Genomic DNA, 14096 nt, shown 5'->3' on the forward strand with positions numbered 1-14096 from the left:
TCCTCTTTCTTGGCCACCCTTGCTCAATCCCTGGCCAGCAGTCTAATGTGCATTTAGTCTTACTGGGGTGGAGTACTAGGAAGGTGGCTCTTCTAATAAATTACAATCACTCTGCAAAGAGGTAACAATGTTTTTTATTTTGAGGTGGAAGTAGAGGTCACAATAGCATGACCTTATGTTTTCCCTCTTTGGAAATCACTAGACATTGGCCGCACTTCCTCAACTGTAAATATGCATAGTTGTTAACTTCAGAACTCATATAGATGTTGTGAGGAGGACTTCTACAAATGTGAATAGTGAGTGACAGAAATGTTCTGGGTACAAATAAAGCATATGCTGAGTTATTAGATCCCTTTAAATGTACAAGAAGTGAATGTGCAGAAAGGTTGTGGGTGCATTTTCGCAGGAGCTGATCACTCTTGGCTGTTGACATTAAGGCAATTGCATATTTGTCTATTATTATTGAGCACTTCTTCAGTGCCAGACCACCTACCTGTGATCAAACTCCTCCATTCTGGCAAGACCACTCCCTGGTCAGTGCACCGTTTGGTGTATGCAGATAGGATGGCAATTAGAGCATCTTCACTGCTTTCTGAGTTGCAGGTGTCATACATGCAATTCTAGGAGAGAAAAAGAACAATCCACTTTACTAAAGCAGTGAAATAGCTCATGTTAGAAAAGGGAGTCTCTAGTGGGCAGATGTAGGTACCTTTGTCCAAATAGGGACCCTTGCTTCTGGTCAGGGTAAGGGGGATACATTCTAAAATAACCCCTGCTAACCACCTTGGTAGCTTGACATGAGCAGACAGGCTTATCTCAGAGACAGTGTGTAAAGCATTTGTGAGCACATACAGTAATACAGTGAAAACACTACAAATAGACACCACACCCATTTAGAAAAAATAGTAATCTTTAACTAAACCAAACAAGACCAAAATGACAAAAGTCCTCAATACAGTAATACAAATATTCACAAAGGTTGTTCAGCACTCAGTTTGCAAATCAATTTTATATGTAGCGGAAGTTTTTAGTCCATTAGATATGTCAGAACAACCACACGTATCAAATACACAAACACTGATTGTCTAGAGTGATTATCTAGTTCCAATAATGTGGTCAATCCAAAGGGGCCATCCTACCCCAAAGGCAAAAGACTCTATAGCTCAATAGTTCTATTTATCAGAAAAGAGGGAGGAGCCATATTGAGTTTATATAAGCATAGAATATCAAGAAAATCAATGTATAGGTAGAGCTTATTCACCTTAGGTGTTATTAACAGTATATCTCATGTCAAATGTAAAAACGAAAAGTCTCTTGGTTCCACTCGCAAACTCAGTGAGGTAGTCACCTAACGAAAACACATTTTTAGAAGGCAGACAAACGCAATGATGCCTGTCTGCCTGGTGCGGTTGACATACAGGCATATGGACTGAGGTGAGCATAACATCATCAACATGGCGCATTTGTCTTAAATAGCTAACCTTTTGGGGTTATTGACCACGCCTCAGACAGTCTAGTTTTGTACATAAGGTTCGACTTTGACAATCATGACACTATTAGATGTTGATGCTTAGTGCGAGTGTTTGCTTGATCCAGTTCACATAAGGTAAAGCTTCTATAGCCTTTAGATGTCAACCGTAGATGTCAATATATCCAACGCTCAAAATCAACTATTGTGGTATTTTGATGTTTTGTAACATCATAGTGAAACTCTTATCTCTGTATCTTTTACAGACATATCCTATCCATCATATTTCCTTTCAAAAGCACAACATGAAGAAGATGCGAGAAGACCACTCGCATGCTGACTGAGGTATGATAGTGTACCCTTATTCTATGAGTATATCAATCAACTATAGCTGAATTAAGACTTATGTAACGTGCAAGAGGCTTCTCACAAACTTATTTGCTCCATATGTGTAGGATCACTTTTTTTTGTTTTGAGCGATGTGATAGCAGTGAATTGGTGCATGAACAATTATAAACAATATAGAGCATTATGTGAGCCTATCGTTTTACACCTACCTGGCTCAGCCTATTTATGATTATCTCAATTTTTATGTTATATTGAGTGTCCACAATGAATAATGTGATTTCTTATGTGTATTACTGTATCTCTCACTGTGTAAGTATGTGTGTAGCCTATGTAAGTTAATGATAGACGCTTTCATATAGAATTTCAAGAGAACAAATGTTTAATCAAGGGAATAAATAAAGTTAGGATATCTAACTGACATACTATGTAATGTCTGGTTGAATGTATAGTGTAAATAGATCCAGTTTTTAATGTTTTTTTATATTGTAAATAAATGTATGTTTTGTGTATATTGTGGTGCCCTACAGAAGTCCCAGGTGGACGAAACACGATGGCTATTATTCGCATGCTGTGATTTTTAAAAAAACTGACAAAGAAAGAATGTTTTGAAGAAGAAACGATTCCTACATTTGTTCACTGGGAAAAAATTGTCCACTTTTTTCTATATGTGTACTATGGACTAAACATTTCCGCTACATATACAATATATATGCAAGTTGAGTGCTGAACCACCTTTGTGGATGTTTGTTTTGGGAATTGATTCCTTTATAGAGGTGTAGGAGGGTCGCATCTCTGGTTTGTGGCACCGCTATAAAATCCTTTTTCACTTTAACTACTCAGTGCTGACAAGTGCAGGACTTGTGTGCCTTGACCCTTCTATTTGTTTGACAAACAGTAATAAAAATATGACTTTCAAATAGTAGAAATAGTTCAGTTCAAAGCCAATTGCAGATGCAACACTTTTCACACAAAGTACCTTGGATGCGTCACGCACACAAACAAAAAGGGTCCCAGGGAAGGTGTTGCGTTGGTTCCTTACACTCAGGGAAGGTGATGCGTTGGTGCCTTGCTCAAGGGAAGGTGAAGTGTCGGTTCGTTACTACTGTGCAGGGGAGGTGATGCGTCGGTTCCTTACCGGAGAGGAGGTGAGGTATCTGTTTTCCAGCTCCCAACAGCCAGGGCAACCTCCAGAGGCCCGGAACAGCTACAGGCATCTCTTGGCAGGTCTGTACTCACAGCAAGGAAGTTCAGGGGAGCTGGAGATGAAGTCTTTGTGTCCCTGAGACGGCATAACAAGAGTCACATGCTTTTTCAAGCCCTTGGAGAGCTTCCTCAAGCAGGGGACACAGCAAACAGCAAAGTCCTTTTACCATTTCCTTGGCAGAAAGTAGCCACTGCAGGCCAAACCCAGACAGCAAGCAGCCCAGGGGCAGTATTCTTCCTCAGTTTCTCCAGCTCTTCTCCTTGGCAAATGTTCCTTTTGATTTCCCAGAAGTGATCTAAAAGTCTGGGATCTGGGCCCCTCTTTTTATACAGTAAATCTCTTTGTTCTCTTCTGGCCCAGGGCTCCCAGCCCAGTCCAAACCAGTTCTGGGGGGCACTTTGCAAGTGCTCAACAACCTCCATTTTCAGTGTGAGCCCTGGCTCCAGACACACCACAGGGGGAATGGAGCCATCATTGTGGAAGTCAGGAACAGCCCTATTCAGGTACGGGTGCTACTTCTATCACCACTCCAAATGCAGACCAGGCCTATTCAGCCTAGCTCTGACTCATCCAGACTCTCTGGAGCCACTGCACATCCCCATTCCCTTTCACTCCAAAGCCAGACAGTCAATACACATCCTAGCAGAGGCACACTGGATGGCTAAGCAAGAAAATACCTACTTTCTAAAAGTGGTATTTTTCAAACACAGAATGTAAAAATCACCCACACCAAAAGATGCATTTTAACATTCTGAGTTCAGGCATACTAAACGTTATTTTCCTACCTTGTTCCCAGGGGTAGTTAGGCTTATAAGATGTTATAAGCAAACTCCCCAGTCTATCCTATGGGAACAGATAGCGTTGCAATAGTGAAAATAAAATTGCCAGTATTTCACTATCAGGACATGCCACACACACCAGGGCATGTCTTACCTTTCACATACACTACACCCTGCCCACTTTAGGGGTGACTAACATGAAAAAAAGCGAAGGTAAGGGCCTGGCAAGTGGGTGCACTTGCCAGGTTGAGATGGCAGTACCAGACTGCAACATAAGTTATTGGGTAACATACCAACTGTTTATAACGATATATTCCTTTGTTCAATCCATGAAACATTGCGTGCTCACTGGCAACGCGGTCAGTCCGTGAGACGCATAATAAACTTAACACCATCATACTGGGACACCTTCAGGCCCCAAGCCAATGGCACAGCCTTTTTACTGTGCGTTTGCAACCATATTTTTCAACACTTAATTATTCATTTTACTCATATTCATCTCTATTCACTTTCCACTTTTGAAGTTTGTCATCATTTGTATCCTCGTGCAAGGAAAAGCTATTTCCAAAGTTTCTCATGTTGATGCGGGCCATTCAAACCTCTGCACAAAAACACGTACTAAAGCCAATCCATTTTAAAGCAGTTTATTTGCAACCCAATGCAATGATGTTGTTAAGTACCAGACTGCACACAGTGCTCTACAATGGCAGGCCTGAGTTACATTACTAGGGACTGACTAGTAAGTCAAACATGCCAATCATGGAATCACCAATCCATAACAACGATTTACAGCACCGATCAACAGTGGTAAAGTGCCCTGAGCCATAAAACCAACAAAAACAGGTCAGAAACAGAAGGCCAAAAAAAAAAAAAGTCTAGGGCTAAACCTGCTGAAAAAGCATGTCTAACAGCTTTGTAGACGACATTGTGCTCAAAATGCTAAAAAAAACATGACTGCCAATGTGTCTGCTGTTTGTGAAAAAGGCTGCTTTATTTGGAAGCAAGCTGAGGTCACACATATCACATCCTTTGACAAAATCTAAATTGCCCTAGTATTATCGTAATAAAAACACTCTTACCCCATACCTCCTCCTCTATCACAATCCCACTTCTAAGGCTCTAATGCCCCCTCCTCTCAGTCTTAACTTCCACAACATCCACAACATGTCCATTCATAAGCAGTGGTGACTTGACATTGTGGCAGGGAGGTTGGAAGGCATACCACACAATTACATATATGCATTCACTCACTCAGACACAAGCATTCACAAATGCACATACACACACCCATTCAAAACACTCTCCCACAACAAATTCAAACAATTATACATACACACATGTATGCACCAAACATTCAAAAACCTTAAACTTACCTGACTTTCAGCTCCAGTAGAGGAAAGCTTATACGGTTCCTGTAGGGTTGGGACTGCTGGGTTGGGACACCAGGTCAGCCAATGATGGAAAGTAGCCATCTCTCACTCGCCACAGAGTGGGATGGGATGATACTGCTAATCCCGCCATACTCTATGATGAGCTGTCACTGATTGACACTTAGCCCAGAGCACCTAATGGCTTAAAACTGAAGCGCCCAAGTCTGAGTCAATCAGTGACGCTCCCTCTCATCATGAGAGCGAGGGTCTCGAGGCACTTTTGTCAGGTGAGGAGGTCATGCCCCCAGGGATGTGAAATCCTCAGCCTGGCAAAGTTGAGTGCAGGCCGCCAGCTGGACCCTGCGCAGTTAGAGCAAGTCTAGCTCCAAGCTGCTTGAAGAGATTTTATTATAAATTCAAAAAGACAATGGTTAAACTCAAATGTGCTATATGAACATGATATTTATATTGAACTGACACAACATATAAAATGTGCAAAATGTAGTATGTATCTATAGCTATTAGTACTAGGCCTCGGAAATTACTAAAGCAAGCTTTGTTTTACAAGCGGCTTAACCAAATGTGCTAAGACGTGCAGAATGTTATACGGTGACCTTACAGTGACATTACTTTATTAAAAGGTTCATATAAAATTGTAGAATGTTTCTGATTAATAATAAGGTTTTAAAAGTGTTTACTAGAAACTCTTTGTCGTAACTAATTTCATACAGAAAACAATGCATGGACAGAAATGTTGACTCTTTTAACATATTTTTCTTTTTTTATAAGGAAGAGATGTGATGCTAAATAATATTTCGTTGCATCTGATGTTTCTATTTCACATAGCCCATTGTTTAGATAACAAACGATGAATTTTGATAAAAGGTCAGAAATGTAGTCATGCTCATGGGAAACCAATCTCTGGAAATCAAAAGGTCTCATACGCAAACACAATTTTAATAACGTTTTACAGTTCATGATAACTTTCAGTAGTCTATTGTACAATACATGGGAAAGGAAGATGTTCACAGAAAAATAAAAAAATCTGATTTGACAAAAAGAGAAGAAGATGAAACTTGGATTGCAACATTCTTTTTTCTGTTTATTTTTGTGCGTGTTTCTAGAGTAGGCTGACACACTTACCCCATTCCCTTCCCATTTTTTTCCTTACACTATTAACTATTCCACTCTGAAGGTGAATGCTAATGGCCTACAGCTGAAGGCTAAATGTTGATTTGCCACCCTTTTCCGAACCTATTGCTGATTGCAGTTTGCTAATGCATGATAATTCCTGCCTTATTGCTTGAGACTTTACTGAGATTCATGAACCTCTATTTAAGGGAAGTTCTACTGATATTGATTGATTGAATTCGAGCTTCATGTTCTATCTCACTGTTTCTTCTCGAACTTGAACTCCTTTGGATTCCTACTAAGACCATTGTTGCCCCATTCTAAGAATAGGGACATTTTCCTGTAAGGAATGTGCTTGATGCACTGTTATTATGATTTAATCTAACCGTAATCATATGATCACTTCTGTTAGTTGACAGATATGTTTGACAAACTGAATAAAAAGAGAATTTAGTAAACCCTTAATGAAAATAAAACCATTAAAAAGTAATTCAAAATATCTTTATTGAGAGGTGAGGGGTGTAGACTATTCACCTGTATGGACAGGCCATGGCTGATCATTATCCTCTTTTTTAATTGTTGCCCAATACTACATTAATTGCCTTATATGCTATCTCTGTATCTTAAACTTTGCTTTTCTCATACCACTTACTTGCATCAATTACCATTGCAAATATCTACATATTACTCACCCAACTTACTTTCAACAAGCCTTATTGTATGTGCCAGGGTTGAAGGTGAGCTTTCATTGCTCAGAGGACTTGTATAAATCCAATCATGCCCAATGTGTTTAACTGTATCTGCTTTAATCATGCTTCACTTTTAATACCACTTTCACAATTATCTACAGTAGCATTAATATGTGCTGCAGCCGATTATTTACCATATTACAAGGAATGTAGTACTGTTAGTTAGTTAGTGGCAGATTCACTTTTTGTTGGCATTCTCTCACTTCCTTTACTGCAGTGAACCGGCTGAAAGCTGCATGTGGAGATCTATCAAAACTCCTAACATACATACATTTAGCCATTTGTTAGTTTTAATATATGTTTTTTCTCTTCATGGGACATTTTAGCAAGGCTCCTCCCCTCATTCTTATCTGCTACTTCATTTATTCATGTTATTTCTTTCAACTCAAATGATTAAATTCCTTTATTTTTCTAATCTTCTCCACATATCCTATCTCGTCTTATTCTACTTCACTATTTTTCATGTCTGATGTCTCTCACCCACCAAAGTTGCCTCTTAGTGCAACTGCTCATGCAGATTTTTTTATCCATCAAACCTAGTTTGCTGGGTAACCCTTGATGTCAATTAAAAAACAAAAAACAATAGCTCTCTTCTAAAATGAGAGGAAGTATGAGGGCAACGTCTTTCCTGTGTACTTGTGTGCCTGAGATGGCGAGGACACAGTTGTCTGATTGCTATGGAAAAGAGGCACACAAGAGATTTCAAGTAGTGCACCCTGCTGGTCTATCCCATTGGACAAGAGCATTATAGGGGCATTCTTCTTGCATGATCATCTCATGTTGATGGTTCCTCTCTCCTGTACTCTTAGTGTGTAGCCTCTATGATCTGTAGCTGTGTACATCAATAACGTTTTCTTAGAATCTGAGTGGGGGCTTTACATGGAATGAGTACAGGTGTCTCAAGTATTTGCCCAAAACAACTTAAAGCTAGAGCAGTTATTATTTCTAGCTGTATCAGAGGACGAGTGGAAGCAACTTGTGTTCCTAAAAACACATCCTAAATGCCATCTCTTCAAACTGCAGGGTGATCTTCTTTCAAAGATGAGGTTGTGCTGGTGCACTCAGACTGGTGAATACCTACCTTGTAATATGGCGTGGCATCCACAATCAGACTGCAGGGGGCAAAGACATACCCATTCAGCAGAGAGCACCAGTGTTTAGCATACTGCTCTGAAAGAGAAGAATATCTTGATGTCAGATTCACTGAGAAAACTATGGGTGCTAATGGGATCTACAACATGTTTCCAATAATAGACAAACACATCATACCAAAATATTCATTTGATATGGCTTATGTATGACATGAATTGCAACAGTGTGAGGAATATGCTTTTTCATCCTGTACTTTTTGGGCTTTTTCTGAACCTTATTGTTGCTGATATTTGGACTCTAAGTCTTAAGACACTGCTATTTAGTGCCACAGTGTGAGTGCTGACTCTCCAATGACACTGTTAAAATTGTTTTAATTAGTATTTAAGTTTCCTCTAAGGCCCTGGTACATGGCGCCAAAGTTAAATGTCATATATGTGCTACAGTGTCTATTCACACCACCCACATATATGACAAAAATATATGGCTGCTCAATGGCGTTCTCCTACAAAGAAAACTTGTTTTCACTCAGCACTCAAATATGGCGATGAAATCGCGTTTGCGAATGTTCATCAAGTAAACTCGCATCAAATCATGCTAACTGGCACACTGTTCACATGCTGAAAATGTACATACTATGGATGCCCATTAATGAGAAGTATCATATGGATATTGAGAATTATGAATTGATGAATAAATTCTCTATTGGACAAATAATTTGATTTGATGCGAGTTTACTTGATGAACGTTCACAAAAGCGATTTCATTGCCATATTTGAGTGCTGAGTGAGAAAGTTTTTTTCCTCGTAGGAGAACACCATTGAGGATCAATATTGATCACACTTCAGGGGATCAGTAGGTGGCACTCACAGGCACCTAAGCAGTTTATTTCTTAACATTATTGATTACAGTGTATTCACCAATTGGGAGTGCGACCGTTCTTCATTTTGTCTTCAAAAGTATATGACCGCCAGAAGCACCACTGTTTTCTGACTGGGATGCAATTTTAAAGTAGTGCAGTGACACGTTGAAAACAATTTGAAAGGAACAAAACTTTGTCACAAAGGAAGACCTATTTTTTATATATTTAAAATCACTCCTAAAGGGTGCTTGCTGGCCCATGGGGCAGGATGTTTAATGTATAAGTAAGTGTAGCACTACATATTTGAAAATTGTACCTTCTCAATTAGTGTTACACCCATCACCCTTTGGGTGGTCTACCCAAGACTATTTACATTCATCCTCCATTTTTCTGATCTCATTTTTGATGGCCTTAGGACTCTGGGCACTTAACATTGCTAACCAGTGCTAAAGGGCATGTGCTCATGCCTTAAAACATGGTAACATTGGCTTCTCCCAACCAGCATCTTTAATGAGCTTGGGTAGTTCTTAGTAAAATGGCACTGTATGTGCCCAGAGACTGTAAATTATTTGGTACTAGTGGTCCTGCAGCACTTACAGTGCCACCCATTTCAGTGGCCATTTAAACATGGCTCAGGCCTGTCACTGCAGCGTGTGTGTGCAGTCTTTAGCTGCCAATTCGACCCGGCAAAATAAACCTTTCGTCAAGCCCAAAAACATCCTTTTTAATACGTATCGGTTATGGTATGTTATGTTGATGTGGGGGTATCCTGGCTGCCAAAATATCAGCCTTGCTGCCTGATTTTGTATTATCTGCAGTCTGTGCAGAAGGCCGGAAGGAAGTCCCATATATAGAGCATTAGCAAAGTCAATGAGGGGCATTGTTAAGTTGATTATGATTTAAAGAGTCACTGTAAAGTTAAAATACCTTCTTATTTACTTTATTTTCCAAAGCTGCTGGAAGCTGCAGGCCTCTGCGCCTATCTTAGGTTTCATAGATAAAGCCTCATCTATGAGGATGCCAAGACTTTTGACCACCTTTTTTGGAAGGGCAGGGTAGTCCCTGGACAGCCCAGAGGGCAGGGTGCAGTGTATTTGAAAAGTTGGGCATGTACTTTGAAGTTTTACGTGTCCTGGTAGTGAAACACTTGTTTTTCACAACTGCAAGGCCGACCTTTCCCGTGGACATACATTGGAGTTACTTACTACATTTAATAAACTGTAATTTCCAAATGGGAGCAGGTAACCAGTTCATGTTTGGTGTCTTTGGTATTCCTAACTTATAGTGAAGTTTTTATTTTCCTGCCTGTAGTTTATACTTGGTTCACATGACTGGGTGTAGCTGACAGTTGAGCTATGTGTATTCCTCCTAGACAGTCACACACAGTAAGGAGCTTAGATTTCCCTGGATGGACCATCATTGGCAGGACAGGAGGGAGGAGCTGGACACAGCCCCACTTACACTTGATTAGGATGTGTCCTGCCTCCACACAAAGGGCTTGGTACCCCATGCTGTTAGTCTGGAGCCAGGACAGGGAAGACAGGATGGGATGCCTGGGGATGTCAAAGGGACACATCTAGAAGCTTCTCGCCTACTTCAAAGGCACAACTGGGTAAAACAAATGGACGACCGACACTACCACTTCAGTATACACTCCCTAGAAGAAACACTGCTGTGCTGCTGAAGGACTGCCACTCGGCTGGACTGCTGCCCTCCTGGACTGCTGCCTTGCAGTGCTGACCTGCTACCTGCTGCCTGTTTCCCCGGGTGGGAAGACTGGACCTGCATCTCATGAACCCAAAATCTCAGAGTGACTCCAAGAGCTAGTTGGCTGGCCTCCTTATTTCAGTTTCAGGGAAAGAAGGCTCAAACAACGTTGCGACTGTAGCTGGTGTCTGCCATCTCTGAGTCTACCCTGCAAAGTGGTGCCTCTTTAGTCCTGGATCCTTGGAAGTGGGACTAAGGTTCTCTGCCAGCCACTGTGGATCTAGGGATCCTTGGAAGTGAGCCTAAGGTTCTCTGCCAGCCACTGTGGATACAGTAGAACCAATGAATCTCCTTTGCTGCACTGCACAACTTCGAGAAGAGCCAACATATCACCGCTGCTGCACGGATCAGAACTGTTGCAAAGACATGCATAGTATTGCAGCCTGGCACCTCATCAGAACCGCTGCTGTACAACGCATCCTTGGCACAGAAACTCTCATCCCTCATGTGCGGCAGTCTTGATAATGATGCCGGACTCCTCATCGCAGACTTGCATCTCTTCAGAACCAACACATCGACCCAAATGTGCAACACATCCTTGACTCTGGACTTCTCATTGCAAGACATCATCGACGGACAATTCAATGACAAGTCAGCAGGACCTTGCAGTGCAGCCTCGCCACATCTTTAAACTGACATATTGCTTTGGCTGCAAGACACAACCTTGATGCAGTTCCTTGCAACACTCCGTAAGCTAGGATTTAAGGTACTTTGTTCAGCGGGCCAAACTGGGTCTCCGTAGCCGGCCCACACTCCATCACGGTTGGCCTGAACTTGTGAATTTATCCCTGATCTGGCTCGACTAGATATCCACAGTTGGTGCTCTATGCCTTTTGACACTGTTTTTACCTGTTAAACATCTCTGGTTCTACTGATTAGATTTTTGTCGTTTGGATCTTGTTGTATTCATTGAAGATCACTCTATTAGTCTAACTCTGTTGTGGGCTCCTTCTGTGGTGTGTTGTCATTGTGATACTGTTTGGATTGTTGCACAAATACTTCACACATTGCCTCTCAGTTAAGCTTGACTGTTCTGTGCCAAGCTACCTGAGGGTTGAGCATAGGTTAATTTATGGTCTGCTTGTGACTTCACAAGAATTGTGGCTGCTATGTGAGAAGGGTTGTACCCCCCTCAACCAGCAACCCAATTTCTTACAATGAATACATGTTTTTCAAATGCCATTTTCACTAAGTGGATTTAGAATACATTCTCCAGTAACAGGTTTAAATATGATAAAACCACTAATGCATATCTCAGCCTGGGAAATACTTTCAAAATAAGTCAAGCTTTAGAACCAGGTGCTGAAGGGCTTGTACATGGCCTAGTTTGCATAATTACAGTAGGATGGAGATCAGAGGCAAACAATGAGCCCGCAAGCTGTGGTTGAAGAGCCCAAGTTTGCCATGGATCCCAAATAAGCTTCCTTTCATTCCTAGAGCCACACACAATATCTTAATGTCCATTCCAATGCTTGTATCTTTGTAAAAACTGTTTAAACATACAGCAGAACTAAACATTACACAGTTCAATTATGTGATCAATCAATCAATCAAATTTAGCTATATTCGAGGTAAAAAACTCATAAAAGCATAAATACAGACATGACATTGTTACTGCTCCATAGTTACAGTAACCGCTTTGACACTTCTATTAAAAGCATGGTTTATCATTAATATAAAAAAACCTTTTGATCAATTAAATTTAAAATACACATAAAACACTGGTATGTTAAAAACATTGTTATACAAATTAAAAATTCAGACATCACCCAGGACAAAATATCATTCAGTGGAAAGAAATTCATTTCTGATGGACCACATCCAGCCCAAGAACTTTGCAACAGCGAATGTGATGACTGGTAGGCTGCTGGTGGAAATTAATCTTAATGCCACCTTACTGTCCCTAGTGCCTAATAACTTGCACATTGCTTTAAGCCAAACTCGTCTTGGATTAGCGTAGGCCCTGCTTACAAAAAGAATATGTGCAATAGTCTATTTTTCGTTGTTGCAGGCCGGGCACATAATAGAATTGCCAGACGCCCATCTCCTAGTTAGTGCTCTTATTGGGAGAGGCCCCACTCTGAACTGGAAATAAAGCTTCCTTTCCCTAGGTTTTGTAATACAGTCCCAAAATGGCTCAAAACTAGGTGAAGCCTTAATTTCCAGAAAACGGCCCTCCATAGTAGAAGGGTCAGTGGCATTCAAATTTCGATGAGCGACTATTTCCCAGTATTTTTCCTTTAAGTTGTTTTTCGATGGGAAGTGAGCTAGCTCTGGGTTTTCCCACAGCCCCTTCAACCCCATTTCCCCCATGTTATCAAACAAAGAGTTGTATTCCTGATTGCAATCATAATAACACCTCCCACATGTTCCAGTATTTTCTCCCCACATGGGTGTACCTAGTAGCTAGAGTCCCCAATCATTTGTGACAGAGCCCTGATTATGCCAGGATTATATTCCTGGGTTTAGATGTATAACTTAGTTCATTACTTCTTATCCCAGGTTTAGTTTGGGCAGACACCATCAAGTCCTCATGCTTGAGTTCCTTTGAGCACATCTTAGTTCTTTGCTCCAGTCACAGGGGAAGCCTTCTGCTGCCAATTTGACAGTCTCTGTTAGATATTGAGTTTCCCATTGACAGAGCATACACCCTGTCCAAGTAGGAGCCACAATCCATGTCAGGGTAAGTCAGATACACAGCCTATATTAACTGGTGATCACCCTCTCATAGCTTAGCACAGAGCAGTCATGCTTAACTTAATAGGCAATGTGTAAAGTATTTGTGCAACACTTAAATTACAGTAACACAGTGAAAAGACCACAAAAAGACTTCACCCCAGTTTTCAAAAATAAAGAATGTGAGAAAAACAAGACCAAAATGGCAAAAGTCCAATCAGTAGAAGTCGAGATATGAATTTTTAAAGATTAAATCCGAAAAAATTGCTCAGAAGACAATAGCATTAAAAGGTTACTTAAGGTCAAGCTAGACAAGGACAAATCCTAAGTTCAGGCTGACTACAAAGGTAGGCAGGCCGTCTACAGGACCCACGCAAGGCCTGCCTAAAAAAGTACTTTTGTATGGAGCAAGCGTCATCTTTGAAGACTCAATGTGTTGGTTCCGATTCACGCAATTGGGTCGATGAATTGGGTCGATGTGTCAGAGTCGTGCCTTGCAGTCGGTGTTGAAGGATTGGCGCTGTGTCATCGTTAAAACTTGCAGTCGAGACCCACGACGTATCGCTACTCAGTCGGCATCAGATAGCACTGCATCAGTTCTGATTGGGGCAAAGGAGTCACTGCATTGTTTTTTGCAGAAAACATCTGCAGAA

General features: G+C 40.9%; 1 protein-coding gene across 1 annotated transcript in view; it reads right to left on the bottom strand.

Moving 5' to 3' along the window:
- Positions 1-14096, bottom strand: part of LOC147733208 (mucin-5B-like) — an 875769-nt gene that overhangs the window by 342078 nt on the left and 519595 nt on the right. The window contains exons 14-15 of the mRNA XM_086957740.1: positions 8131-8219; positions 494-620 (exon numbers count right to left, since the gene is read on the bottom strand). Coding sequence (XP_086813866.1) covers positions 494-620; positions 8131-8219 — 216 coding nt within the window. The remainder of the gene's footprint in view (positions 1-493; positions 621-8130; positions 8220-14096) is intronic.

The sequence above is a fragment of the Lissotriton vulgaris genome, chromosome 2_1 (assembly GCF_964263255.1).
Source record: "Lissotriton vulgaris chromosome 2_1, aLisVul1.2, whole genome shotgun sequence".
Lineage (NCBI taxonomy): Eukaryota > Metazoa > Chordata > Amphibia > Caudata > Salamandridae > Lissotriton > Lissotriton vulgaris.